This window comes from Candoia aspera, chromosome 2, assembly GCF_035149785.1.
Source record: "Candoia aspera isolate rCanAsp1 chromosome 2, rCanAsp1.hap2, whole genome shotgun sequence".
NCBI lineage: Eukaryota > Metazoa > Chordata > Lepidosauria > Squamata > Boidae > Candoia > Candoia aspera.
In genome coordinates, this window is record NC_086154.1 from 90,727,988 (window position 1) to 90,755,970 (window position 27,983).

General features: G+C 38.4%; 2 protein-coding genes across 2 annotated transcripts in view; one reads left to right on the plus strand and one right to left on the minus strand.

Annotated features, from left to right (window-relative positions):
• DOCK2 (dedicator of cytokinesis 2) overlaps positions 1–27,983 on the minus strand; it is a 289,582-nt gene that overhangs the window by 163,756 nt on the left and 97,843 nt on the right. The gene's annotated exons all lie outside the window — the stretch shown is intronic.
• Positions 188–27,886, plus strand: INSYN2B (inhibitory synaptic factor family member 2B). The gene is made up of 3 exons (XM_063292442.1): positions 188–1,500; positions 7,038–7,112; positions 27,664–27,886. Exons 1-3 carry the CDS (start codon positions 203–205, stop codon positions 27,842–27,844), a joined length of 1,554 nt encoding a protein of 517 aa, XP_063148512.1. The 5' UTR covers positions 188–202; the 3' UTR covers positions 27,845–27,886.

Genomic DNA, 27,983 nt, shown 5'->3' on the forward strand with positions numbered 1-27,983 from the left:
AAAAGAATAATAAAAATAGGAAGCAGAGAAACTGCTAACTAAAACATTCACAATTAAGACCAACACCCTCCCCCCAAAAGTATTCACTCAATAACAATACATCTGCTTTGATTGGGTGGCTTCAGGCCCAGTGTTGTTCAAATGACCAAATGAAATGGGTCGCAAAGAAACCCATTATCTGCACATGTTAAATTGCGACTCAATGGCTCAGCAAGGCATCAAAGTGAGACCCGTCCTGCTGAAACGGAACAGCCTGGATTCAGTTGATTTTAGGAGGCATCCACACCATCGCAGGAGCAAATCACAACAAGTCCGATTTAAAGAGGATGGGACAGATAACCCAACAGTTGCAGAATCAGAGCTCGAGGCAGAAGATGCTCAAGACCCATGTGTACTGGATAAAATACAAACCTCCCAACCCCATAACTTAGCAAATGATTCCCTCTGTTTTCCACCATCTTGCAAAGGATTACAAAATATTGCCATACAGACTTCTCCAAGCCTCAGGAAGCATTTTCCAGTGTTTAAAAAGAAAAGAATTGCAACAAGCAAGTCTCTAACAGAAATGCCACAGGAGTCTGAATATACCTTTCAAGTCAATGGCAATCTTTCTCAGCAGGACATAATTTCTTCTAGTCTCTCTTACCTAAGTATTGCTCAGCGTTTAAATGATGGGCCAAAAGCCACGGCAAATACTCTGCTCCAAAGGGTCCCTAAAGCACAAAGCAATGGCCCTGTCCATTTGGGTTCAGATAAACTTGCAATATTGGAAAGAGCCACTGTTTCTACCCAGGTCCCTGAATATTCACACCTGGGTTCTGCACAAGACAGTTTTTCCATTTATCCAGACACCACACAGGTGGACTTAAGGAGCTCCACTGATCCTTCTCCCACTAGGAGGGAATCCAAGGAGATCTGCTCCATGCTTATGGACTCTGAAAACCTGGCTTGCATAAGTGGGAACTGTAATGATGCTGAAATGGGTCAGAATTCATGTGAAGAGAAAAACTATACTGAGCTGCCATCTAAGAATGACATTAGTGTTAAGGAAAACCTTCTCCCATCGTCTCCGTTTCACCACACTCCATTATCCTGCTCTTTCCAAGACCCTCAGCAGTCAGTACAACTGCGAGTAGACGCTGGCCCTAAGACACAGATGAATGACAACCAAGCAATGTTATTCACTATCAACAGTGCATCACCTCTTATTCCCTCGGGTCAAACTGTAACAGAAAACATTTCTACCGATACCGAAGTGCCACAGTATGACAACTGCTTAGAAGGCTTTCACATAAATGCCTATCTTTCAGGGGCTGAAATAAAATCAGAGAAGAAAGAAATTAAAGAAATTAATCAAATTCATTTGGCACACAGTGAACTATGTGCCCTACAAGACAAGCTTCAGTCCGTGGAGGAATCTTTGCTGTCGAACCAGGAGAAGATTAAAGTCCTCTTGAATGTAATTCAAGACATGGAAAAGGCCAGAGCCCTCAATGAAGGGTATGTTGTGTTCTTATATTTACAATTACTTTATTCAAATTAACTATAGAGAACATTATTTGCTTTACATTTGGCTGTCACATATACTCTTAGGAAACAGTTGCAAAATCACGTTTTCTATGCTATTTCTATGCTGCTTTTTTTTCCATTGTAAATTCAGTAAATAATCCTTTCAGCTGCCTCTTCAGCATGAATCTTGTGGAACATTTCTGGTAAGGCTCATCAGTGTTAAAGTTCAGCTGGGATGCTAAAATTATGCTACTCTAAAAAGTTTTCGTTCTCCTAGTTTCTTTCATTCTGATTCAGGTAGTGTTAAATTATACATGAACCTGATTTGCTGGCAAAAACATAAAAAACATTGAAATTGACTCCCAAACCCCCACTATTTTAAGAAATTGTTTCCTCAGTTGCTAAATCCAGGTAAAGGAAAAGACAAGGAAGGGTACTCTCAAGATCATCATTTAAGTTAAGTAGCAGTGATACAGTAGTGTCTGAATCAGGCCTTGTCTTAACTCAGACAGCCATACATATAACCATAGTTCCATATATACCTACCTAACTCAATCTGTATCTAAGAGTTTAAATTAGAAGTGATTTTAAATATAAGTATTGCCGGCCACATGACCACAGAAGTGTCTACGGACAAACGCCGGCTCTTTGGCTTTGAAACGGAGATGAGCACCGCCCCCTAGAGTCAGACAGAACTGGACTTAATGTTAAGGGAAACCTTTACCTTTACCTTATTGCCTTTCTGCCTTATATTCACCTTACTGGACATGCACAGTGAAATATATGTAACATATTATTCAGTCCTACTAATTATAAGCACTGACAACTTCAAGTATGGCACTCTTATGCTGGGACACAGAACTCCATGAAACTTTTGCCCTACAAAAATTGCTATCATGTTGGTTACCATCCACTTACAAAACTACTCCATTTATTAGAAAAAAAGAATAAGTTTTACACTTCTTTTCTTATGAAAAAGTAACTAGATTTGGCTAGGGGGCTTGGTCCTTGTATGTGGTATAATAACAAGGAAGAAATCATTTGAAGTTAGCATATCACTAGTACAACACACTCTGACACACAATAGTATTTGCTGCTATCTCAGGAAACTCCTGTTGCTTCCAAACTCTCAGTAATGGGACAAGAACTATGAGATTAAATATGTGGGTGTTTCTTTCCGATGAGGTTGTTGCAAAAGCTAACTTTTTGCAGTAAGTGTTTCACAACTATCAGCAGCTAATTCTTTAAACACCAGAAATACACTAAAAAGAGTTGGCTTAAAGGTCAACACATTGTTTTGAGAATTTATGAAATCTATCTTTCCACATACATTCATAATAAGGATTTATATGTAGGAACTAGACTTTAATATAGGAAAATAATGCTTCAAAGTATAAACATAAGTATAAACAGAAATGTTTAGTAAGTTAAATCAAACATTTATTTATTTATTACATATCTAATTCTCCCTCAGTTTTGAAACTGGATTACACCACTGATGACACTTGCCAGCCTCTTGAAGTGTTGAGCTTGATAAACAGATCACTCAATTTGTTAAACTTCAGATACAAAACATGAACAAAATCTCCAAATTTACTGGGGGAAATGCTAACACTGGAATGTTAAATGGAATCTCGGGAAAATCAGCCAATTCTGCAAATGTTTAAATTGGTTTATTTCTCTTAAGGATGCATACTGATGGACCAGTAATACCAAACATTTTAGCGATGCCAGCTTTTTATTCACAGAACTTGCTTTGACATGGAACTTCCAGAAAACAAGCTACTGAAGCAGATGATATCATCACCACCTTAAATGGATGGAATTCATATTACCAATTTTTAAAGGTTTTCTTTCAAAGAACCCCTCAATTTGGGCAGCACTGATTGCTGCACAATAAATGGAACAGAAATTCTTTTAATAACTGTGAATGATTTATCACATACCCAAAAATATAATGAAATGTATCAAATAAAAAGGGTAAAAATTAAAAAAAAAATCAAATCACATGAAAGAGAAAGGGGTAAAACTAAAAATGGGGTAAAACTAAATATAACCCATACCTCAAACTGAAGAGTGGAGTAATGAGCAAATCTGAAGGAGGTTTCACGTGGTTGCATTTTCATAGCAGTGGCTTCTCAACGGCCCCAACCTCATGAGCACCAGCCATGAAGTGCTGTTGTCCAGTTTCCCCTTTCCAGGCTTCCAAAGGCAGTTCTTCCTGAGTTTCATCCTCAGGATTCTAGTACTGAGTTCCCATGTCCACTCTAGGCAACCAAAGTGAGCTGCCTTCTATTAACAAGACACAGTCTTTGTGCAAAAAGTACAAGATGCACAATATTCAGATTGCCTGTTGCTGTAAGCAAAAAGGCCATTGAAGGAGAAGCCTTCACTGTTACGATGAGTTCTAACAGTGATCCAGTTTTGAGTGTGCAGTCCTGGCTTACACACAGCTGGATCATTGCCTGACTGTGATCTTCTGCTTAGACAAGCCAACAATCAGTTTCTCCAGGCAGAGCAAGAGCCCTGTTCAGCAGAGGGAGTTTTATTCATTGGAGGGGAATATTATAAAAAATTCATTAATTATTGTTATGGTATGGTATTAATTATTGTTATGGTGTTATGGTATCCCTAAATTTCAGAATCCTTATATTATAATAAGCTCATGCTACTGCAATTAACATATTTGTTCCACTCAGCTAGAAACTAACCCCTTCATTATAGGGACATGAAAAACAAAAACAAAACACAACCTACTTATTCAACAAGAAACAAAATTGGTCCCATTTTCTATTTTCCTGACCAATCAGTACCAAAGCTCTCTGATTTCCTACAAGTACAAACAATGTATTTCAAATTTTTAATAAAATTGAAACATTTCCAGTATTTAAAACAACTGAAAAAAAACACTAACTATTATTAAACAACTTACATTTTGCTTCTGGGCAATTCTTACCAATTTTCCAAGTCTACCTTAATTTCATTCACCCCAATGTGTTTGGCTATGGCTCTACTTTCATAATATGAATTCCTTTGAATTCATCACATTTAGATAATCTGTATTTGGATGTACATGAGCCACAAGGTGTGGAAGCATGATATTTCCTCTGAATTTTAAAAATAGTGCCAAAATAATTATCACTTGAAATGCGCAAAGAATATCAGTTCCAATTTCCATATTTATCAGAGGAACTTAATAGTCATAAAATGATTCATTAGTTTGAAAGGCAAGGTTTACTGCCATTCTAATTGCATAAGTTCAGGACCAGAGATGCTTCAGTAGTCCTCAACAGCCAGTGAAATTCCATAATAGCCCTAAAATATATTTACCAACTCCAATCTTCACTGATGCAATCATAATGTTAGCAGTCTTTAGATTCCTTAAGTGAAAACAGTCTTCTGCAAAGGAAAAGTACAAAACCCATTCCTATATTATCATAAGCTCATGCTACTGTAATTAACATATTTATTTCACTCAGCTAGAAACAAGCCCAAACAAAACAAGAAGATGCAATAGCTCAACAATGGTCCAAAGCTGACTCGGTCTCAAAGATAATATACTCATTCTTTAAGAAGTAATGCTTTGTCCCTGATGTATTCTTGGAACTCTCATTTGCTGTTTTATGAATAAGAGAAGCATTTATTTACCAAACTAGGCTCTCCCTTAGGGTTGAATGGGTGTATATGCATTTTTGTTTATCTGCATGTGCACAATCATTGTAGAACAGCACAAAGGGTAAGGGGGAACTCACTAAGATATACCACAACAGTATTTGTCCATATATATGTCTCCAGCATAGATGACAGTTTATCTGATTGTGCTATAGATTTCTGCTTCCATAATTTAGTATTCAAGATCCAGGTTGGTGTAGTGGTTAAGGCACCAGGCTAGAAATGGGGAGACTGTGAGTTCTAGTCCTGCCTTAGGCACAAAGCCAGCTGGGGTACCTTGGGCCAGTCCCTCTCTCTCAGCCCTAGGAAGGAGGCAATGGCTAACCACTTCCAAAAATCCTTGCCAAGAAAACTGCAGGGACTTGTCCAGGCAGTCACCAGGAGTCAACACTAATTCAAAGGGGTGTGTGTGTGTGTGTGTGTGCGCACACACACACACACACACACACACACAAATATTCTCCTGGGGTCTTTTTTAAAAGTGTTACAGGAGTGTAATCCAAAAGCATTACAAGAGGACCCAGAAGACGGCCAATTTCCCAAAAATGAAGCAGGATCAAATCTAGTTAGCACATGGACAGGAATTCATTAGGAAATCCCAGGGCTATAAATTAGTCTGGTAAATAAATAATAACACTTTTTTTAAAGAAAAATTCAGAAGGCAACGGCAAACAACTTCTGTTTTGTTGCCAAGAAAACATGTCCATGTAGTCACAAAGAGTCAAGCTCAACTCTGCTGTTTCCTGAAAATTTTTATGGTAGCACTGTATCATTCTGTTAGAAAAGAGAGGTAAGATTAGGTCCTTGGAGAGCAGTCAGGGATTCATTTGGGGCTGAACAATTTCATACCCACTATTCAGTCCAATATATCAATAACTCCTGGTTGATTATTATTCTTCAGGATGAAATCCCACTAAAAATCTTATATGGAGGCCATTTCTTTGTAAAGAGACCCAAGTTATTGCTTTTCTCCCTCATGATCATGGTAGATGTTTGCCAATCTCAGCCTTGATTATTCCCTGAAATTAAGTCTACTAGAACTGGATTGTAACAATCTGGACAACTGGCAGCAAAAATATTACTAAAATGAAAATATTCAGTGGCTATGTGCCTTCTTAGAAAAGTTTAAAATGTTTATTCATGTCCCAAAACAAAAATTGTATGACTTAGGAAGATTATGATGCAGTAAATGATGCAGTAAATGCAGAAACAGAAGAAACCTGTGAACCCTTAACATCCACTTAATGTTTTCTGGGACTGTCACTATTTCTCTGCGCTGCATATAAATTTCAAGAGCTTGTTTTTAGCCTGATGTGTATGCAAACATTCAAAATGACAATGTCTACTGAGAGTTGTGCTAAACAAATACATTCAGAGAACCAGCCACATTTCAAGGCAAACCAGCCATTCTAAATCATTTGATAAGCATGAATGAATAATCGACAAATTAGTAGATAATTGTATTTGTGCTTGAGGCATCTCAAGTGTCCCTATACGAACCTAACAAATGAAGTTACCAGCAGATAACAACTGGTGATTTTTCATAATCTTAGCAGGACTTTTTCCCAACAATTACTATAAAAAGATATTGTACCATTGGTTCATGCCTAGCTTTGTCCCCATCAGATATACATTTAAGAGTAGGTCAAGACTTCTTACATGTCAGTGAATATCCCCCACTAATTTTGTGGGCTTATTCCCACCAAAATTAGAATTGCAATCAACATCAACTAAAATGCTTATAGTAAATGCAATATTTAAAGAGATACAGAAGAAAGTGACCACAGAAAGTCAAGCAGATAACTGTAGAGTTGCTGGTTGTATAAATAAATCATAGCAGCTATTGTTTATTGCAGACGGAACTTCTATCGCACTGGCCAAGACCTCAACAATTGCAGCACTTGCCAGAACACCGCATGTATCATTTACAGGTACCTCCTATCAATGGGTAATTGTATGTATCTGTCTCAGGATGCTATATTATTAAGTATTCTGTTCACAGGTATGGTGCTACAATCTTAAAGGGAGCAAATGATGCATTCTGCTTGTGGCTGAAGCCAATTATTAAGTACCATTGATTTCACATAATTATAGTGTGGACAGAACTTAGGAAAAAACATAAAAACCTTTTAACAAGACATCTTTAAGGAGTAGTAGCTGATTTAAAATATTAAGAGGAACATTCAGACCATTTTATAAAAATATTTTTGATCCACCATTGGTAGAACTAAATAATAGTGTAGATTAGTTTAGTTCCACTAATGACCTGTTTGCCTCTTCTTTAGCAAGTCAAGGACAGGGTTCACTGTCTTATTAATCTGTGTTCCCTTAACTATGGGCTTGTTGACAAAGGCACAGTTAGCTTGGTTACACTAAGTCATAACCGATCAACATTCAGTCTGTTCATGCTCTATGAATCCAGCCACTTAGTGATTTAAAGCTCTGTGCATCTCCTGTATCCAACGATTCTATTTTGTTCTATTTAGTATCAGGAAATACACAGGTGAAGGCTGTATGATTGGAATACCTCCTAGACGAGAGAGAACCTTTTCTCTGCTGTTTTTCTTTTCTTCCTGTACGACTCAGGTCATATTATCTTGCTGTCTAAAAACATAGAATTCTGCCACCACAATTAAACATGCCTGAGGTCTTATTTGTACATTTTGGAATTATGATGGTTCTTAAAGAAATCAAAAGAGAAATTCCTGAAAAGCATAATGTATACTAATTTCTGTATGAGAGGACTGGCAATTAGCCAGTATCATGCCAATAGTTAATTAACAGAAGAATACACAAGAATGCTTTTTATTTCACTCTGACACTAGTCAATTAGGGGAGAGTTGAAGTTCAAATAATACATTTTTTTAATCTTCTAACAGTGTTTAGAATTATAGAAATATAATGTATAAATAAGAAACTGTATTGCTTCAAAAATAGGAAATAAGACTTTATATTAATTAATTTAGGGTATCAATGAGCATATGATTGAACAGATATTATCCTCCTGAAATTCCACAGATTTGACAATTGTTGACAAAGGCACAGTTGGCTTAGTGCAACTAAGCCAACTGTGCCTTTCACAAAGTGTCAAAGATTATTAAGGAAATTAATGGGATAAAGGGCAGGCCTACTCATACACCCATAAGTGGTTAAAACTGAAAAGAAAGAAATTATGCAAATAAATTAATAGTTACTGATTAGACACTGTTGGAAAGAAAGGAGACTATGTGGAAATTTAAAGTAATCTAGCAAAAATTTAACCGCATGATGTTATATGATATTACAAACCCAGCAGATTGGTCAGGTCAGTCATATTAATTCAACCAGCCTTCCACAATAGGTTGAATGGGAGTTCAGTCCAACAAATTTGGAGTGTACCACAGCATATTAAACTATCAAGCAGGGTAAGCGTGATAAAAATTGGGATGTAATTGTAATACTATCTAGGACTCCTTTCAGCCTGTAGTCTCCAATGAAGTTAAAAAGGTATTCTTTGATGTTTATTTAGGAGATTTCTAAGACAGCCCACTTGCCAAAGAATCCTGGGTGGTTTACAGGGTTAAGGGCAATGCAGATCAAACATTACTGTACCTTAAAAAAAGGAAACTATACTGAGAAGGAAAATTAATCCCAAACCCTCCAAGCTATTTCTGGCGGCTGGGTCAGGTGAGTTGCTGGGTGCGGGAGGGATTAATTCATCTTTAAAGGAAGGGATGATACTAGTTGCCTTGAAGGAAGCTGGTTAAAACTGAACTTGTCCAGAGAATGATGAGGTTGCAATTGTGATCGTTAGCGCTGATGCATGACAAAAGGCCATCATTTTCTCTGGAATGACTTTTTTGAAAGACACTACATCATAAGCACAAGTGATAATCTTCAAGTATAAATAAAGTTTCTACTCTTACAAAATGACGGCCACACAAGAGAAATACTGAAATGCAGTCAGCCTTTTATTGCTCTTCTCTTTAATGACCTTCCAGTGATAAAAAAAGTACTATAGATCTAGGGGTATATGCTGTAGCCCTGCTCCATCCCCTCTGCCTTGAACAAGAAATATTCATAAGGAAGATGTCAATACATTTGGGTAAATATATTTGAATTCTCAATGTGAAATCATGAGATCAGGACTGCAGTCCCATGCATTTAAGCTAAGTAGCAGCATATACTGTACAGGACTGATTGTGTATATCATCATTGTGCAACAAGCTCCTCCCCTTTTGGGGCATGAGTGCAACATTGGGATGTATATAGAAAAGGGGCAGGACTTGCATAGTAACACTGCTGCTTTCATCAGTCTGATCCTGTATTTGCCCCCCTGTGGATGCTGCTGTAGCTAAGTGAGTTATATGCTACCTCTCAAATCTTGCCATTCGATATGAGATGCTCCTTCACTTGGTTCTCAAATGGCCATTTTAAAAAATGTACCACCATCACAATAGAAATCATGCTTTGCTTTGATATTTATCCAATACTGTAATTGCAATATAAGATACAGTTCAATGCATTTTAAGAATCAAAATCCATTAGGGAAACATGCATGTAGTCAAACTGCTACTTATTTGTAGTTATTCCATGTTAAATTTTGTTTACTTATCTGATTCTTAAATTACTATTTTAGGGTTGCTAAATGTGAATGCAGGAAAAGCTATTTGAGCAAATAATTCATTGACAACCAAAAATCAAGCTGATATATGAAACCATTTTTGACAGAAAATGTTCTGTATCAGGAAAGAGAGAAGATCCATCGCCTTGTGTGTTGAAATTCATTCTGGAGTCCCACATGAATTAATATATCTGATAAGGACAACTGCTTGATGGTGGCTTCCTTGCCAGTTTATTTGAGAACATATAAACGGCAAATAGAAATTTGCAATTGCAGCGTATCTGTTACTGAGGACAAAAAGCTAGTTTAAATCAGTACAACTAATCTGGTTTTTTGATCTAGCTTTGCAATGAATTTCAGATTTAATCTTTAGAACCAGTCCAAAGCAACTGCAAAGCAACTGCATTGATTATTGCTCTTCTAAGGCAGCAAACATAACCTAATCTACTACCTTATCATGCTAACCTCAAATTTCCTTTAGAAGAAAAGAATCAATATATAAATGAAATAAATAAGAGTCTCATGCATGTTTTATATTCCTTCAAGTCTAAAGGTTTTCCTTTTCATAAACTTCTTGAAGAGCAGACCTACCTGCCATAAGAGTTGGACAGCCTATTCATGAATCAAAATTGGAAAAATGCATACACTAAATAGGAGTAGGAATGAAATGCATTTAGTCTGTATTTTAATGCAAATGTATCAGATATGAAATTTCCAAAGGAATTCACGAACCAAAATAGATTTATACCTCAGGCCACATAGGAGGCTGAAAGGGATAGTGGAAACCATTTCCTTCCATTGTTGGCAGGAAGAATGGGATACTGCTAATTTTATTTAGCTGTATAAACATGTATATAAATGCTGTATAATTTCACAGAATGCCAGATTAAATGGTCCTCACATTTAGATACTGCATGTATTCACAGAAGGAATTCATAGACAGATAAATAGACAGAATGTGTTACATTCACAAACCAAAATACATGGAAACAGCTGAAAGGCACACATAATTTACAATAAAAGAGACCCTGAGCTGGAGACTTAGCATAATTTCTAGCATAAGGACTACCATAAACTACCTGGCTGTAAACTGGCAGCCAGACTTATAGGCAGAGTAGCATATTTGGAGTATAATATTTCAGTCCTGGTTGTTTAGAAGTACTAACATAGATTTCTTCAGGGCATCAGGAGTTTTTCTAATCAGGGACAATATATTGTTATGATTACTTTTATAAAAAGTATAAGGATGGAGTGTTTCATTGCTATATAAGCCACAAGGACAGCTTCCATCACTGTACGGGATATTCTTGAATCTGTCTTTCAGTACCCCTGGAGGAAGAATATTAAATTGGCTAAGTATAAACACCCTGAGGAAAGTGAGCTGTTCAAGATACTTTGCTCAGTTGAAATAATATGGCTGCCAATATTTGTGAGGCAGAGACTAATCTCTGCCTGGTTAACATCTATGTTTTGGCTTTAGTGGAATCTTTGCCTGTTCAGACATAAACATCTTGGAAGAAAAATATGTTGAGAGAAAACGAACAGCAAACAATTATAATAAACTCATGGGAGGGTGTGTGTGTATATGCAAGACACTGGAAGAAAATCAAAACCAATTGCATAAATATTCAGGATATTATGAATCTTGGATTACTACTAAATGAGCCAAGCACTTAAAACTGAAGTGATATAAGTGAACTGGAAATAAGAAAATCAAAGACACTGTGTTAAATCTGAATTTACTTTTTTATCTGCTATGCAGTCATAGACCAAAAAAGACAAGAAAACACAACTAACATAATTCCGATAGAAGTTACTGATACAGTAATGGATTAAAAAGTAAATGAGCAGGAACTTTGAGTCCAAGAGACCCCCAAATTGCACTCCAACTCTGACTGGGGTAGTACAACCACAGGCAGAGTTAAACATGGAAAATCTCCAGAGTCGGGGGCCCTTAAAACCTACAGCCACTTAGTCTTACCAGGGTTGAGCCAAAGCCTTTTCTCCCCCACCAGATCCCCAGAGCCTTTAGGCACTGGGAAAGGACTCTGATGATATTGCTTGGTTGGCCCAGGGTAGAGATGTACAGCTGGATATCATCAGCATACTGATGATACTGTACCCCATGTTGACAGATATCAGCCAGTTTCTTTTGTATGTCCAGTGTAACATCTTTTTCTATGTCATTCTTGTAATTTTTAAATCCACTTTCAAATCAGTCTCAATCTTGTCAGGTAAAACTTGTCCCTCTTCTATAACATCTTTTAGATACAGTCTGTCTATAGAGGCAGATACCCTTAAAATTAACTTTTGGGTCCATTATTCAAAAATTGTTTTGAATTTTGAGAAGTAATTGTGTGAACTATGGCATAGTTTGTAATAATCAAATTTGAAACTAATTATGCCTAATTTTCTTGGTAAATTTCTTTGCAAAATTCTTGAATTAGTGGCAGAAAAATTAAAAACACATCGCAAAAGTTATCATATTATTTTTTATTTTTAAAGTTTATCTAAGCATGGCAGATTACATGTACAGAATTAACAGAACCAACTACTGCTTCATGTAATCATACAGAACTTTTTTAAGCCACTTGGCCTTTATCTGATATAATTTAGGATTCCATGTCCATTTAAATATAATCAGTGGATTACATTCTAGTTATGGATGTAATCATCTCCCTGCTCTGTCTCATTAAAAATTACAGTTTAGTTACAACTTATTTCTTGGGGCCATATCCCACATTTTTGAGAGACACATGTGACCTTGGGGCCTCTGGTTCTTCACCTCTGTTCTACACAATGATATCTGTGTTAGATAAAGATTACACTCTTACCTTATTTTTTAAGTGCACATGCACTGTGAGCTTTCCAGTAATCAAGGGATCTTAAGCTTTGAGTTCAGAAGAGCCAGCTTATGTTTTTTTCTACCACACTCATTTCTATTGTACCCAACTTTTCTGAATAATCAAACATAAGGAAGAGAATAATTGTCTAGGTCTTTTTTCCTGTTTGAATTTTAAAAAAATTCTATCTGTACTTGGACAGATCAGTCCTGTAGACTTTCAGCTACAGGCTTCACCCACATTGAAGATACATCTGGTCTTCCACTGTTCCCTCCTGGTCCTCAAATGCCCCACTGTCCTTTGGCCACCTCTGCCCAGTATCTCCCATCACAGTGCTGGGGAAGAATAATTTGAGGTTGAATGTATTTTAGTCTTCCAGCACAGGTAGGGAGAAATATTTGATTCATTCGAATAGCTACCCAGAAAAGGAAAAATAATGGAAAACATTTGCCATTCCTTTATAGGTCCAAACTACTCTAGCCTTAGCTTTGCCAGCAGTTCTGATGCTGAGGGACAGAGACACTAGTTTGGAAAAGGGAAGGGACAAATTTTTATGCCCATGAGAGGGAGATGGAGGCTACCCAACCAAAGTTGAAGTAGAGGGTTCTGAAATGGCTCCTGATGAGGAAATACAAGTGATGGAAACTCCCCCCAACCACTGTATGGTGTCCTGACCTGGAGCTATAATCTTCAAACTTCAGTCTGCACTTTGAAAAGAAAGTTCCTTGACTTCATTCTTCTACCACCATCTACTACCCATACCCTGGGCTATACCACACCTTCTAGCTTTTCATAGCCAGTACCTTTGTAATATATCCTGCTGACCACTTCAGTTTGTTTATCATATTTTTATCACCGTCCATCTCCCTCATACAGGGGACTCTGGGCGGTTCACAATAAAACAGTTTAAAATTCAATAAAATCATAAACAATATCCTTAATCCATAAATATCAATATCAATAGATAAATATAAAATGTAATGAGATCCAAGTAATGGTAGATCTAATACCACCCAAAGGGGAACAAGACCAGCCTCAGCAGGACTAGGGAGACAACCAACCCCAAGAGTGGCTCTTCCTCTCCCCTCTCCAGGCATGGTGACAAAGCCAGGTCTTCAGTCGTTTCCTGAAGTCCAAAAGAGAGGAGGCTAGCCTCACTTCCGGGGGAAGGGTGTTCCAAAGGGCAGGAGCTGCTGCAGAGAAGGCCCGCCTCCTGGACCCCACAGGTGGAGTTCTCTTGCAGACAGGGTCCGCAGCATGCCCTCTCTGCATGAGCGGGTGGGATGGGTTGATGTAACGGGGATGAGATGGTCTCTTAGGTAATCTGGACCCATGTAGGGCTTTAAAGGTGAAAACCAACACCTTGAATTGGAGCCGGAAGCAAACTAGCACCCAATGCAGCTCGCACAGCAATGGGGTAATATGTGCTGATCTTGAAGCACCCAAAATCACCCACACAGCTGCATTTTTTACCAGCTGTAGCTTCCGAATACTCTTCAAGAGTAGCCCCATGTAGAGTGCATTACAGTAGTCTATATGGGAGATGACCAGGGCATGAGTGACCATTCGAAGGGCCTCTCGCTCCAGGAAGGGGCGTAACTGGTGCACAACACGAAGTTGCGCAAAGGCCTTCTGGCCATGACTGCCACCTGCTCTTCAAGCAGGAGTTGTGAGTCCAAGAGGACCCCCAAGTTACACACCGGGTCTGTCTGGGACAGTGCAACCCCATCCAAGACTAAAGATGGCAAATTCCTAGGAGTAGAGGGGCCATTAACCCACAGCCACTCCATCTTACCAGGGTTCAGCTGAAGCCTGTTGTTCCCCTTCCAGGCCCCCACAGCCCCCAGGCACCCGGAGAGGGTGGTCACAGCATCACTTACTTCCCCCAGGATAGAGATTTATAACTGAGTATCATCAGCATACTGATGATACCTCATCCTGTGGAGACAGATTATCTCACCAAGCTGTTTCATGTAGATATTAAAAAGCTCAGGAGTTCATGGCTACCATGGTGGCCATGGTCCTGTCCCAGATTATTTGGGACCTGACTCAGGACAGTGGCCCCACACCAGAGTTGGTCTTCTTGTCAGGACAGTGGCAAGCTGATCTGAAGGGAGAGTTACCTCTGTCTGCTCTGTCATGGTCAGATCACACCCTGATGGCCTTGAGTTTCTCCTATGCTGTCCCCCTCTGCCCACCCATTCAATTGGTCCACCCTCAATGGGGTTCCAAAGGGAGCTGGGGGCTATACCCGTGGATCTGCTGCATGGTCCAGCAGAGGTCCTGGCTGCCACCTAGAATAGGGAGGCGGCCAGGGCCTTGGACAGGATCGTGCTCATGTGACCTCTCTTGCCCCATCAAACCCTATACTCACTGAAGAGGATTAAGAGATGTCTAGAGCATTGCTGGAGGAAGACAAGGACTGAACCCGACCGAACACAAGCTAGAGCCACTATTAAGGCCTACCTTGTGGCAGTAAGAGTGGCAAAATATCAATATTTCTCCACTCTTATTGCATCTGCAGAATGCTGCCCAGCAACTCTGTTTAAGATCACTCAATCCTTTTTGGGAAAGGTGGGCCCAGTGACTCATCTTCATGGCTGCACAGAGGTGTTTGTAGGGCATCTGCAGGATAAAATTGCTCGGATCCATTCCAAGTTGGATTCCAAGTGTGAGGCATGGCCTGTGGAGATGCCCAGGGAACATACTTACCCAGTTACCTGGGAACAGTTAGATCGTGTTGGGCCTGAGGAAGTGGACAGGGTCCTCCAGACTGTAAATGCCACCACTTGTCAATTAGATCTATACCCCTCCTGGCTGGTGAAGGCAGCTCAGGAGGTGATGTGTATGTGGATCAAGGTGATGATAAATTCATCCTTGAGGGAGGGAGTGTTCCTGGCTGCCTTTAAGGAGGCGCTGGTGCAACCCCTCCTCAAGACACCATCACTGGGCCCCACTGTGTTGGACAATTTTTGTCCAGTCTGCCACCTCCCCTTTTTAGGGAAGGTGGTTGAGAAAGTGGTGGCATTGCAACTCCAGAGGATTCTGGACAAAAAGGATATTTGGACCCCTTCCACTCAGGTTTCAGGCCCAGATATGGGAGGGAAACAGCATTTGGTCACACTTTTGGATGACCTCTGGTGGGAGCAGGATGGGGGCAGTGCATCCATCCTTGTTCTTCTTGACCTCTCAGTGGCTTTTGATACCATCAGCCATGGTATCCTTTTGGGTCAGCTTAGGGAGTTGGGGGTGGGTGGTACGGTTTTGCGCTGGTTCACCTCCTTCCTCCAGGGCTGGTCCCAATTGATGTTGATAGGGAGTGAGAGATCCAGCCTGCAGCCCTCCACTATGGTGTGCCTCAGGGTTCGGTACTCTCTCTACTCCTTTTTATCATCTACATGAAACCACTGGGTAAGACCATCTGTCACCATGGGATGAGGTGTCATCAATATGCAGATGATACCCAACTATACATCTCCATCCCGGGTGATGTAAGTGATGCTGTGACCACACTCTCTCGGTGCTTGGAGGCTGTAGGGGTCTGAATAGGGAACAACAAGCTTCAGCTGAACCCTGGTAAGACAGAGTGTACCCGGGAACTTACCATCTTTGGTTCTGGATGGGGTCCCACTGCCCCAGACAGACCCGATGTGGAATCTGGGGGTCCTCCTAGACTTGTGACTCCTGTTGGAAGAGCAGGTGGCAGTCGTAGCCAGGAGGGCCTTTGCTCAACTTTGTGTTGTGCACCAGTTATGCCCTTTCCTGGATTGAGAGGCCCTCCGGTCATCTCCCATATAGACTGTTGCTATACATATATACATACATATATACATACATACATACATATAGACTAGTGCTCTACATAGGGCTACCCTTGAAGAGTATCTGGTTCAGAATGCAGCAGCATAAGCTGTCTTGGGCACCCCAAGGATGGCACATGTAACACCTTTGCTATGGGAGCTGCATTGGGTGCTAGTTTGCTTCCGGGTCCAATTCAAGGCGTTGGTTATCATCTTTCAAGCCCTACATGGCATGGGTCCAAGTTATCTGAGGGACCATCTCATCCGCATTACATCAACCTGTCCCAGCCGGTCAGGCAGAGAGTGCATGTTACAGACCCCGTCCATGAGAGATTGTCAATTGGGGGGGTCCAGGAAGCAGGCCTTCTCTGCTTTGGCTCCCGCCCTGTGGAACACTCTTCCCCCAGAGGTGAGGCAGGCCCCCTCTCTCCTGGCCTTCCAGAAAGGGTTAAAGACCTGGTTCTGCCATCTCGCTTGGGGTGGGAATGGGGGTAGTCAATCCTGGGGGTGGCTAGTGCCTTAAAGTGGTTCCCATGTACTTATGAATTTAAATCAGAACTTTTAATATTGCCATCTTGGATGCTATTTTATATTTATATTTATAAGTAATATATCTTGTTTTTATTGTATTTTAATCTTTTTTAGCTTTACTATAAACTGCCCAGAGTCCTTCTTTTGAGGGAGATGGGCGTTGATGAACTTTGATAAATAAATAAATAAATACATAAATATTCTACATCCTAGATGAAATATAGGTTTCAGGGCTAGAGCACATAATCACCACCATACATTTCTTCCAGTTCAAAGAATTAAATTCTGTAAAACTGCTGGATCTCTATCAGAGTGGCATGGTACAAAGGAGAAATAGAACATTCCAGAGTTTCCCAGAATATTCCTTACCAGAATAGTAATTCTGCATATACACATAACCATATATTTGTTGGACTTATGGCTCTGAAGATCAAGCATATAATTGCTATCCAAATTAGCCTTTTTTAGTTTCTAATGTTCACCATATTATTAGACTATGTCGAAATAAAGGCTGGAGGAATTTTTATTTTGATTAAGGTGGAGGACAATCAATGTGAAATATGTCTTTTTAATTTTCTACAAAGTTAAGCCTGCCCTCCCTTTTCCTTGGAACAGATAATTAAAATAAGTCTTGCTCTGTTCTATCAAATTTGTCCCCATGGTCCACTTAACCTTCTCCTTATCCACCTATCAGTGCCATCCCACTTCCATGGCATCTCTTCCTATTCTTTATTTTACTTCCCCACTCTTCATTTTTAACTTTAAATTATTTTTGGCATTAATATGTTATTCTCTCTGCTGAGAGAGATAGTCTAATTGAGGCATTCTTCTTTTCTGCAGTACGATTACCACTTTTCCTTGCCTATGTGGGTAAAATACTATAAATCTATGTAGTTTTTGAGCATGAATACTTATTTGAGCTAACAATTCCCCATTGCATTGAATTTTGAGTGAGAATTTGAGCTAATTGCTCCCTGTTTATCAGATAAAAACAGCTATTCCCAAACTGGTGAAACATTGCTAAATCTGCTGTGCAGAGGCCATATCTCCATGGAGAAAATTCCTTGTTCTCATGGTAGTTACAAAGATACCTGGTATTATTTTAGCCATTTTGCCTTCTTGACTTAGTTTGTTATGGATTGCCATCACCCTCTTAACATCTATAGGTTATATGTTATCCCCCTTCAACAGTTGTTCTGTAAACTGCATTGAAAAGAAATCATTATATCCCTGTCTTATAACATGTATATTTCTGTGTGCAGAATTGGGGAAGCATTCTGGTCATTGACCAATAGCCCTGGCATTTTATCCCTAGTCTACCTTGTTGCCGTAGTTGCCTTATTCTGACAAAGTTAACATTATGTGAGAGAGCTCTATATTTTCACTTGATACTGTTCTCTTTAAAATAAAAATAAAAATCCATATCAGAAAAGCAATACTGCTTCAATACCCTTCAACCCTGAAAATTAGCCCAAGGCTTTTCCTGGTTTATTTGATCTCCTATATACAGCATGGAAAATGTTCTAGAGCAAAAACCAACTTTCATTAAAGTGATTGGTCCCTTCCCATCCGAGACTCCCTGTGATTTTAATTATCTTCTTTATTGTCCCAAACCATTTATATTGCTTCTCCTCATTAGGCTACAGGTCACCCAGACAGCTTGGTACCATTTAGGTCAATTTTAAATCATATGTTTAAAGACTACTGGGGGAATTCGTGTTATGTTGTGACAGCAGTTATTTAGCAACCCGAAAAGGTGAAGCTGCAGGCTTCAGTCTGCAAATAATAAGTAAATGTAGATTGTTAACACTTTCCTCTGTAGGTAAACGCTTCAAAAAGCGGATCATCAAATTGGGGAGTGCTTGAAAGGCAGCAGTCAAGAATAGGTACTGATTACTTACACTTATTTGTTTACAAAATATACTTAAAATAAGGGGCTATAACAGAAAAATTGATTAACAGCACTACTGTATAACCCTAATTAACAAAGGCTAGGCCAAACTGCCATACTGAAAGGATACACTGATAAGTTTGCAGACTTAATTATCTGAGTTTGGGTTGCAAATAAAAGGCATATTAAGGTACTCATAGAAAATGCCTCAGAGAATTCCATCAACCTCCTTTCTCCTTCTCCAACCGTATAGTAGCCTCCCAAATACATTGGTGACCTCATTCATTCAATACACAAATGAGCTGATCAAACAGCAAAACTCGCCAAAGATGCATGGTGGCATATTTATAGTTCAAGAGAAAGAACTGCATAATATAATCAGACAAAGATGTCTGTAGAGTATGGTCAAATGGTCAAGTCAAGAGGGCAGCCATGGTGGTGCAATCAAAGCTACATTGGTTTTTCATGTGTATCATGTGCAATGCACATAAAAAAAGGCAGCATTTCCATCGCACTGTTGCAACTGCCATCTTGACTTTTTTGTCCACACATTGTGGACATCCCTATAATGAATCCTGGTTGTTAAATTATTACAGCAATAGTCCCAAAATATGCCAAATAAAAGAAAATCTTCTGTAACATGTTTGAGAAATGTACTTTGCCTTATATTTTCAATGCTACTGTTGGCTAGAGTAACAATCCAGAGCTAGATGATCTCACATACATAGGTATTATTTTTCAAAAACTAAAAAAAAAACCTTCAGAACAGGCAGCTGCTGTGCTTCCGCATGTATTTTGTAGATTAAGGCAGCATCTTTGGAAGCAGGAAGCAAGGCTTATATAGGTAGTCCTTTGGATTTGAAGAAAACATGCTGTTGTGCAGTTCATCTGTGAATATGGAGGTGGCTATGCAGTCCCAGTCTGGAAGCACAGAGACTAGCACAATGGGGGCACTGAAAGTCCATTCTTGTAGTAACTGTGGTTGTTATTCTGTGACACCGCTCACGGTTTTCCATCAGTTTTTGGTGGTGCCTGTCTTCAAAGTTGGTGCCTGTCTTTGAAGCTCCATAGCACAGGGCTCCCAGTGGGTTCTGTCAGCAGCTGCAGCTTCTAGTTCCCTTGGCTAGATGTCCCAGTAGTGTAGGGTTTCCTTCACAGCATCTTTGTAGCACTTGCGTGGATGACCTCAAGGTCTCTTTCCAGTCTCCAGTTCACCATAGAACAACTGGCGAGGCATATGATGGCTGTCCATTCTAATGACATGTCCCACCCACTGTATCTGGGCTCTGATAATCAGGGACTCGATGCTGATGGACTCCATGCAATCCAAGATCTCCAGGTTGGAGACACGGTCTTGCCAATGAATACCAAGGATGGAGTGGAGGGCAAGATGTGAAATTTCTCCAGTTGTTTGATGTGCATCATGACAGAGTCCAGGACTCATATCCATATAGGAGAGAAGGAATAACCACAGCTCTGTTGACTTTCAGTTTCATGGAGATGCAGATGTTGTGTTGATTGAGCACTCTGGTATGCAGCCACCCCAGTGCCTGGCTGACCTTGCTGATCCTAGAGTCAATTTCTTTATCCAAAGAGCCATTGCTTGAGATGATGCTTCCCAAGTATTTGAAGTTGTTTACATTTGTCAGCTGGGTGTCATCAACCGTGATTTTTGGTTCTATAGGGTTGGTAATAAGTAAATATGCCCAGGATCTCATCCTAAGTTACCTAGCAGGCACTAAATCCTAGAAAAATAATTAATTATCTCTTTATTATTTAACTTTGATTGATGTTAACATGATTCATCTAGTTAAATTCTCTCTATACCATTTTGAAATTACAAGGTCAATGTTTCCATAGGAACAAAACCAGTGTATAGTTTTCTATTGAATCATATTAATGAGAACGGAAAGAAAATACCCTTAAGACTTGCAATTATGCTTACTATAAACATATGGGAAAATTTGCCATCTAATTAGCTTCAGGGGGCAGCAACTAAGAATTGTTAAGGATGCTAAACGTAAGATTTGAAGGAAGCAGAAAAGTTGGCTTGGACATATTTTTAATTAAGAAATTGTACTCTGTGTATGTATGTTTCTCTGTATATTTTACAGCCAGCAGTATTCAGACTACATTAACCCAATAAACATATGGATGGATAGCATGACTAGTTAAGATTAAACCAAATGCAAATACAAAAAGAGATCATTTTATTGAAGTTTACAAGTTTTTAATTACCTCGAAGTGAAAATCTGTTTCAATATTTCCCAGAGTTCTGGGTCCTGAATTAAATTATGGGTTCACATGGCTTTTCTGTCAGGAAAACAGGAGTGCCAACCTGAACTCCACAGCCACACACAGCCCCCCTTTTGCAATTCCCAGGGCCCCATAGGCAAAAATTAGTGGCATGATATCCTACCATTTTTCAGGCAGGAACTAAAGAGAAAAATATTGTGTACTCCCTAAAATAGTTTCAAAGGACAAAGAGCTCCCCAAAAGCCCAGGAAAAAACTGAAACTCCTGGCTCTCCCCATGTGCGCAGCTTAAACCAACCCACTATAGTCCTCCCCTTGACTATGTTAAGTGTGGTCCCTGAACCCTGAGATTACCCGCCACTGTAATAAAATGCAAGGGTGTGGCATAAGAAGCATCGTTTACTATGCTCAAGACTTTTAGGAGCCAAGGTTCTTTCTCCATATTGGCCAACCAGCTTTCTCTGAGAAAAATACACTTTGCTGCTGAACTTTTCCCATTTTAGCTCACGCTGGCAGCTCTTCTCATTCCAGCTGGTGAATCTGCATGATTTTTTTCCAAATGTTCCTTTTGTGTAGTGATCTGAACCCTGACTGGACAATTCAGATCAATAAGCAAAATTTAAAATGCCTTGAGGAGTCAGAAAAGATCGTGTGAAATGAAATTGAGAGAAAGAGAGAGAGAGATGCACTGGGATGTCATTTATCTATACAGCTAAGCTTCCCCCGACCTAGTTCAGAAGCAATCTGCTAAAACACTCCCTGTCTGTCTGTCTGTCTAAAATATACCAGACATATACTGTATGTAAAAAAAGATTGAGTTGAATGAATCAGATCCAAGATTCCAGCTACTAAGGCTTGTAAAACATGGCACTCTTTAAATTTTTTTAAAAACCCATAGTAAGTGGTGTACAAACTGATTTATTTCTATAGTTTATACAATACTAACTAAATATGTATGTAAAAAGTTTGGATTGGTTGAAGGTGTGTGTGTGTGTGTGTGTGTGTGTGTGTGTGTGTATATATATATATATATATATATATCAATCTGTATAAGGAATTCAGCCTCATTGTTTCTGAGCTTGATCGAATAACTTCACACAGATATTTCAGAGCATATCTGTGCAATACCTTGGTGACCCTTTTTTTTTAGGTATTTCTGCAGGTAGTTTTTCCATAATAAAATGCAGTTTTGTGCATACCTTTTCCTAATATACATGCTTTTGTCCATAGTAGCTCATAATCTCACCATTTCTGCATGAATTTTAAATCTGGAAATCAGCTTTCTGAATTTATGTATTTATGTATTTGTTTTTCAAATTTTGAATTGCAGTGTATATTGCACTTTGGATGTTCATATATATTCAGAAAGTCCCATATTAGTTTATTAGTTTAACAGTCTCATGTAATGAATTTCTCAGCATACCTAATGCACAATGGATAACATACTCAGTTGATTCACAGAGACATACTCTTCTGCAGGTTCTTGTATATCAAGGATGTGTAAAATTTTTCAGGAAGAGAGTGTGCCAGGAGCAAGGGCAAAACAAAATTTGATTCTGTCTGCATCAAATGATTAAACATGCTGAAACTATTACTCTCCCTCTAGTTAATAATGTCCTATCACATTAGAATTTGGTGGGTAATTTTTGGAAGCTCTCAAAATCAGAATTCCAAAATACTGTATCTTAGTTCATACTGCTCTGACTTTTCAACTGCATCATTTAAGCTCAACACCAGACACTGTTCTTGTATCAAGAGAAAGGCTTGGTTCCTGTTCTTCTTTGGGATGTTTTTGTGCTAATTAACATGTCAGGCTAGCAGTATGAGACAGTACCTTTAGATTTATTATTCTAACAGATGAAATATTAGGGTTTAAAGATTCCAGATGGAAATATATTTTTAAAGAGAAACATTGTGAGTTTATATTATATAATCTAAAGAGTCTTCTGCACAAACAACCAAAGTTGCTAATTATATTACAGTTCTGGTAACTCCAAGTTAAAATTTTACCAAACATGCTGCACACAATGAGTCCAACAGTTTATTATACGAACATACCATATATAGTGGTTAACAGCATCTAGCCTTGGATCTCCCTTCATCTGTCAGTACCAGGGCAATATACAAAACATAACCAAAAAGCTAATGAATCATTCAATAAAAGCAACAAAACCACAACAATAAAAACTTTTCTTTTACATGGACAAATCTGCCCCACAAGGAACACCAAGACTACCTCTTAAAATGGAAGTGTTTCATGCAGACAGCTTGGGATTTTTTTTTATCTTGCATTTTACAGTCATACAGCAGTGAGTGGGTTATTTTTAAGACGACCCTGGAATATACAACTTAATTTATTATATAGTCCCACTGATAAATTTGCTATCAGAACCACAAAAATGGTTAAGCAAATAGCTGTAACAGAGCCCAATCCAAATTCTCACTTACTGGCAAGGCTGTAGACACCATGGAGCACCTGTATAACACACTTACAGTATGGATTTGAACGTCAGATTCCTACAATTGTTCTGCCTCTTTGAGGCAAGAGTTCCCTGGCTCCAGATACACTTACGGTGCAATTCTATACATATCGACTCAAAAGTAAATCTCATTAAGTTCAATGGGGCTTAGATCCAGTGAGGTTTATTCCCAGCAGATACAGAATTGTTGCCTCCCAAATGCAATCTTAAACCTATTTATTCTTAAGTGCTCCATTAAATGGAATGGGACCCTCAATAGTGTTACTCTTCTATGAGTGAAAAAAAACTCAGGCAGACAGAACTCAAAGGTATTTGAGCTGCAGCATTTTTATTTTGCTTGCACACAATGAAATGGCAATGGGAAAGTAGCTAGGAACACTAGAGGTATTCTGTCCATCAACAAAATATACATTCCACTCTTTTTGCTCTTCATCATAATTCCTTATTAAAAGTCATGTCAACACTTCACTCCCACCCCCACCACCATTCTTAGTTTATCATGCTCATTTATTTATACTGTGGAATGGTCTCTTGATGGACATCTTTCTTTGTTGGTCTTCAGAAAATGATAAAAACAGAGGAAATTCTTTTAAATTTAAGTACTATGCCATTTTACTTCTTTATCTTTGCTTTTCACTTGTTGTTTGTGTTGTTCTTTGAGCTGGAGGATTTTATGATGTTATTTGTCAGTTATATTATCTACAATGGAAGCTTCCATCTTGACAGACACCCCTGATACTGATGATGAAGAGGCCAGTGATAAGAAATGGTAAACTCTGGAAGGCCCAACCCTAAACCCATTATTAGTTTCCTGCTTACCAAAATCCCTTTAATAGTGTTCTCTAGGTCAATGAACTCCAGAACTGTTCACATATGAAACAATTGACATTACCTCATCTGGGCAATCCAGATTGGCCAGAAGAAGCAACAGTCATCCTCACTCATTTTCAATCTTTTGCTATTTGTTACAAATGCAATCAAATATTGTAAGCCACCTAGAGTCAATTTACTGTCAGATGGGCAACTATATAAATGTGATTAATAAATAAATTAAATAAATGGCACATTACATCCTCTTCATACTCCTGGATCTTATATTTCTAATTTAAATGGGGAGGGTGGGTGCTATATAGTTGGCATTAATGAATCCATTCTTAACCTTTAAAATAGCTTCATCATTTATGCCAGATGTTATAAGAGTGCTTTGGCCTTGCTGATAACCCAAGACACAAAATGTGGATCTTCCAATTTTCCATTCAACTCTAGTCTTGCTTTGTTAAAAGAATTTGTGCATACTCATCGCCTTTATAATAGAACTACTAATCATAGTTAAACTAATTTACAACTTGCCAAAAGAGGAGAAATAGCAGATCTACAATCCCATCCAATTTATTTCTACTAGGGTTGTCAAATAATTAAAGAATTCTTAGTTGCTCATATGTTTTAAACTGGTTCACTGATCAATAACATTTGCATATAAACAAAGCCTCAGTGTAGCTGAGGTTTGGGGATGTTGAGGGAAGTTAAAATAACTTCTCATTTAATGTGATGAACAAATGTTACCACATCACTCAAGGAAAGGTTGGCTTTCTTATTTTCTATTTCTATTTCATTTCTTATTAAAAACAACCACCAGTGCCAAAGAACCTCAGAAATAAACAAATGGATCCTTAAATCATAGTACTGATGATTAGATTTGCCCTCAGCAATTATAACTGTTCTTTACCAATTAATCTGCTATAGCATTAATAGATTAATTTCCTAATTAAACCTTGCACCTTATAATTCTACAATTGTACATCATTTTAACTTAGTGCCTTAAAAGCAGTGCCAAACACTCACTGGATAAAGAGACCTGGGGGAGCAGGTCTAAACTATACAATACAACAGTTTTAACTTCCATTGTATGTTAAAACAAGCCTTGACTTAACCCAAAATAAGCAAAAATTGTAGAACATCTTTCTACACGGCATGACCCAATTTTAAAGGATTATGAAAGAAGCCCTCCTGGATCAGACCAAAGATCCCTCTAATGTTATACTTTATTTTTCATGATGGGCTGCAGGATGACTTCAGAAAGCCTCGAAGCAAGAGTATGAAGGCACTAGCTCTCCTTGCTGCTCCCCAGCAACTGGAAGTCTAAAGAAATCTGAAGGCTGCCTAAATCTATCTCCTAATAACTCATAGAATTCAGGATACCTAGTTATGGATTTTAAGCCCTACCACAAGGAAGGGACTTTTGCTCAGAGTTCCCATTTTTCAGGCATCTGACATTCCCACCACAAGTATTTCTTTTTACATCACACCTTCATCAATTTGGAGAGCCTCTCAAACACCATGAGTAACATTTTGGTGTAGGGGGATGTTCTATTGTATAAACAGAATTCTGTGCATTGTCATATCTAAGCCATAGTATAATAATAGAAAGTACAGACAAATCCATAACAACCTCATAATGGAATTACCAGTCACAAGGAAGGAAAACGGCCCTTTGGAGTCTTTTGGGGTAACTCATGAAATCTTTCTGCTGGACCCTGTTGAACATACAGTATACAGGAAAGAAGTATCATAGCCTTTAGAATGGTTGCCCCCCAGACATGAACTAGGTCCTTTATCTTGTTTTTCAAGAAGAAATGCTTAGTATATTTGTTGCTATTTAGAATGCAAGAAGATCTTTATACAGTAGACTCTCAGTTAACTGGCACCCATGGGGATTGATAGATGCTGGATAAATGTAGTTTTTGGTTGCTTGAGAGTTGCTATTAAACCCTAATACCCACTAGATGGCAGCAGAGAGATACAGATTTTTTTGCTGGTTGCATGAGCATGGGTTTTTTCCAGTTCAATTTTTCTGCCTGTTGCTTGAAAGTGCCGGTTGCTTGAGTTCCAGTTAACTGAGAGTCTACAGTAGATCAAAGTATCTACTTAAGCCTACTACCCTGTTTTTATTATAGTCAAATATCTCTTGGAAAACTCACAAGCAGATCATGAGTGTCCACCTTCCATGGGTTACATTTTCTAGCAATTGATATTGAGAGGCATCCTGCCTTTTGAGACTCTTCTCTCTGAATGGAATGTTTCTAGCATTTGTATGTTTTAGGTGTTATTAAGTAGGACTACAAGATTTAATTAATTAATGTGTTAGATTAATTAAGTCAAAATGCTACAATCCTGTATTGGCTTGGGGAAAAGCCTACTGAATCAATGAGGCTATATCTTCTAGGTGTATATTGCAATATTAATCAATGAAATAGCATTTCTGATTAATCTGAAACAGATAATTTAAAAAGACATTTTAGAATGCAACTGTTTTAAAGCCTAACAAACATAAATATCTTATATCCTTTTTTTAAATTAATCCAGGAGAGAATTCCTTTCCTAAGAGGTGAGCATACAGCATTCATAAAAGAATGTAGCTTCAAAAATATTTTAAAAGAAATAAATTTGATCATTTAGTCTGCCCAAACCCATTATGGCTTAATCAATTAAAATTACTTTAATTGGGTTAAAGACTTGTTGATTATATTACCAATTTGTTTTACAGCTGCATAAAATACTTGGAGAGAGTGCTAGTTAAAAATAAAATATAATCTCAACATGGAAAATGATCAGTCTGCATTCTGTAAAAACAAAATATATTCTAAGAAAATCACATTGCTCCTAAAAAAGAAATGCATTTTATATAACTGTTTCCTTTAATGATCGTTTTTTAAAAAATGGTTAGCAATCTTAATGCTGCTGATTAACATGAAATAAAGCATATACAAGATTAATCCTAAAAGGTTTCCTTTTGCATTTTTCTAAAAGATTTTACTACAGCTGGCATTTTAATCTGTCAGATTTACTGGAACATAGGGCAACCCCCCCAAATTTTGCATTCATTGTGAGTGGATTGGTATAAAATGAACTGTTATTGTTTCTTCTCAGAAGGAAGAACAATTTTACTTTCCATTTTTAGAACTACAGACAATATGAATTGCAGTATAATTTTCCAATTGTCAAATTAATTGTTTCCGAACACTCATGCTTCAAAACTCCCTAATGTTTGTTTTTTCCCCCTTCCTGGTTTCATTCTATAGTGTAGAATATGACTTCAGGCAACAAGAAGATAGGTTTCACCAAGTTTTGAAAACATTGGATCAAGTAGAAGAGAGTCCTGTTATGGTGACACTGCAAAGACAGCCATCTGATCATCCAGTCCCTGAGAAACAGGAAATAAGGAGAAAGACAAAGAAAAAGAAATGCTTCTGGTGGATTTGAAAATCTTAAAAGAGGGTATCAAACTCTAAGATTTAGTCTAAATCACTGTTGGCCCATTATGAGTAGACTTTACATGAATGATCCTCATCTTCTCCCATGCTCTGATTCTGTTCTTCATTTATTGATCTGCAGTAACTCT

Coding starts and splice junctions, on each gene's coding strand:
- INSYN2B (XM_063292442.1), top strand. CDS start 203: ATGGCTCAGCAAGGCATCAAAGTGAGACCCGTCCTGCTGAAACGGAAC. Junction 1,501..7,037: donor GCCAGAGCCCTCAATGAAGG/GTATGTTGTGTT, acceptor TGTTTATTGCAG/ACGGAACTTCTATCGCACTG. Junction 7,113..27,663: donor ACCGCATGTATCATTTACAG/GTACCTCCTATC, acceptor TTCATTCTATAG/TGTAGAATATGACTTCAGGC.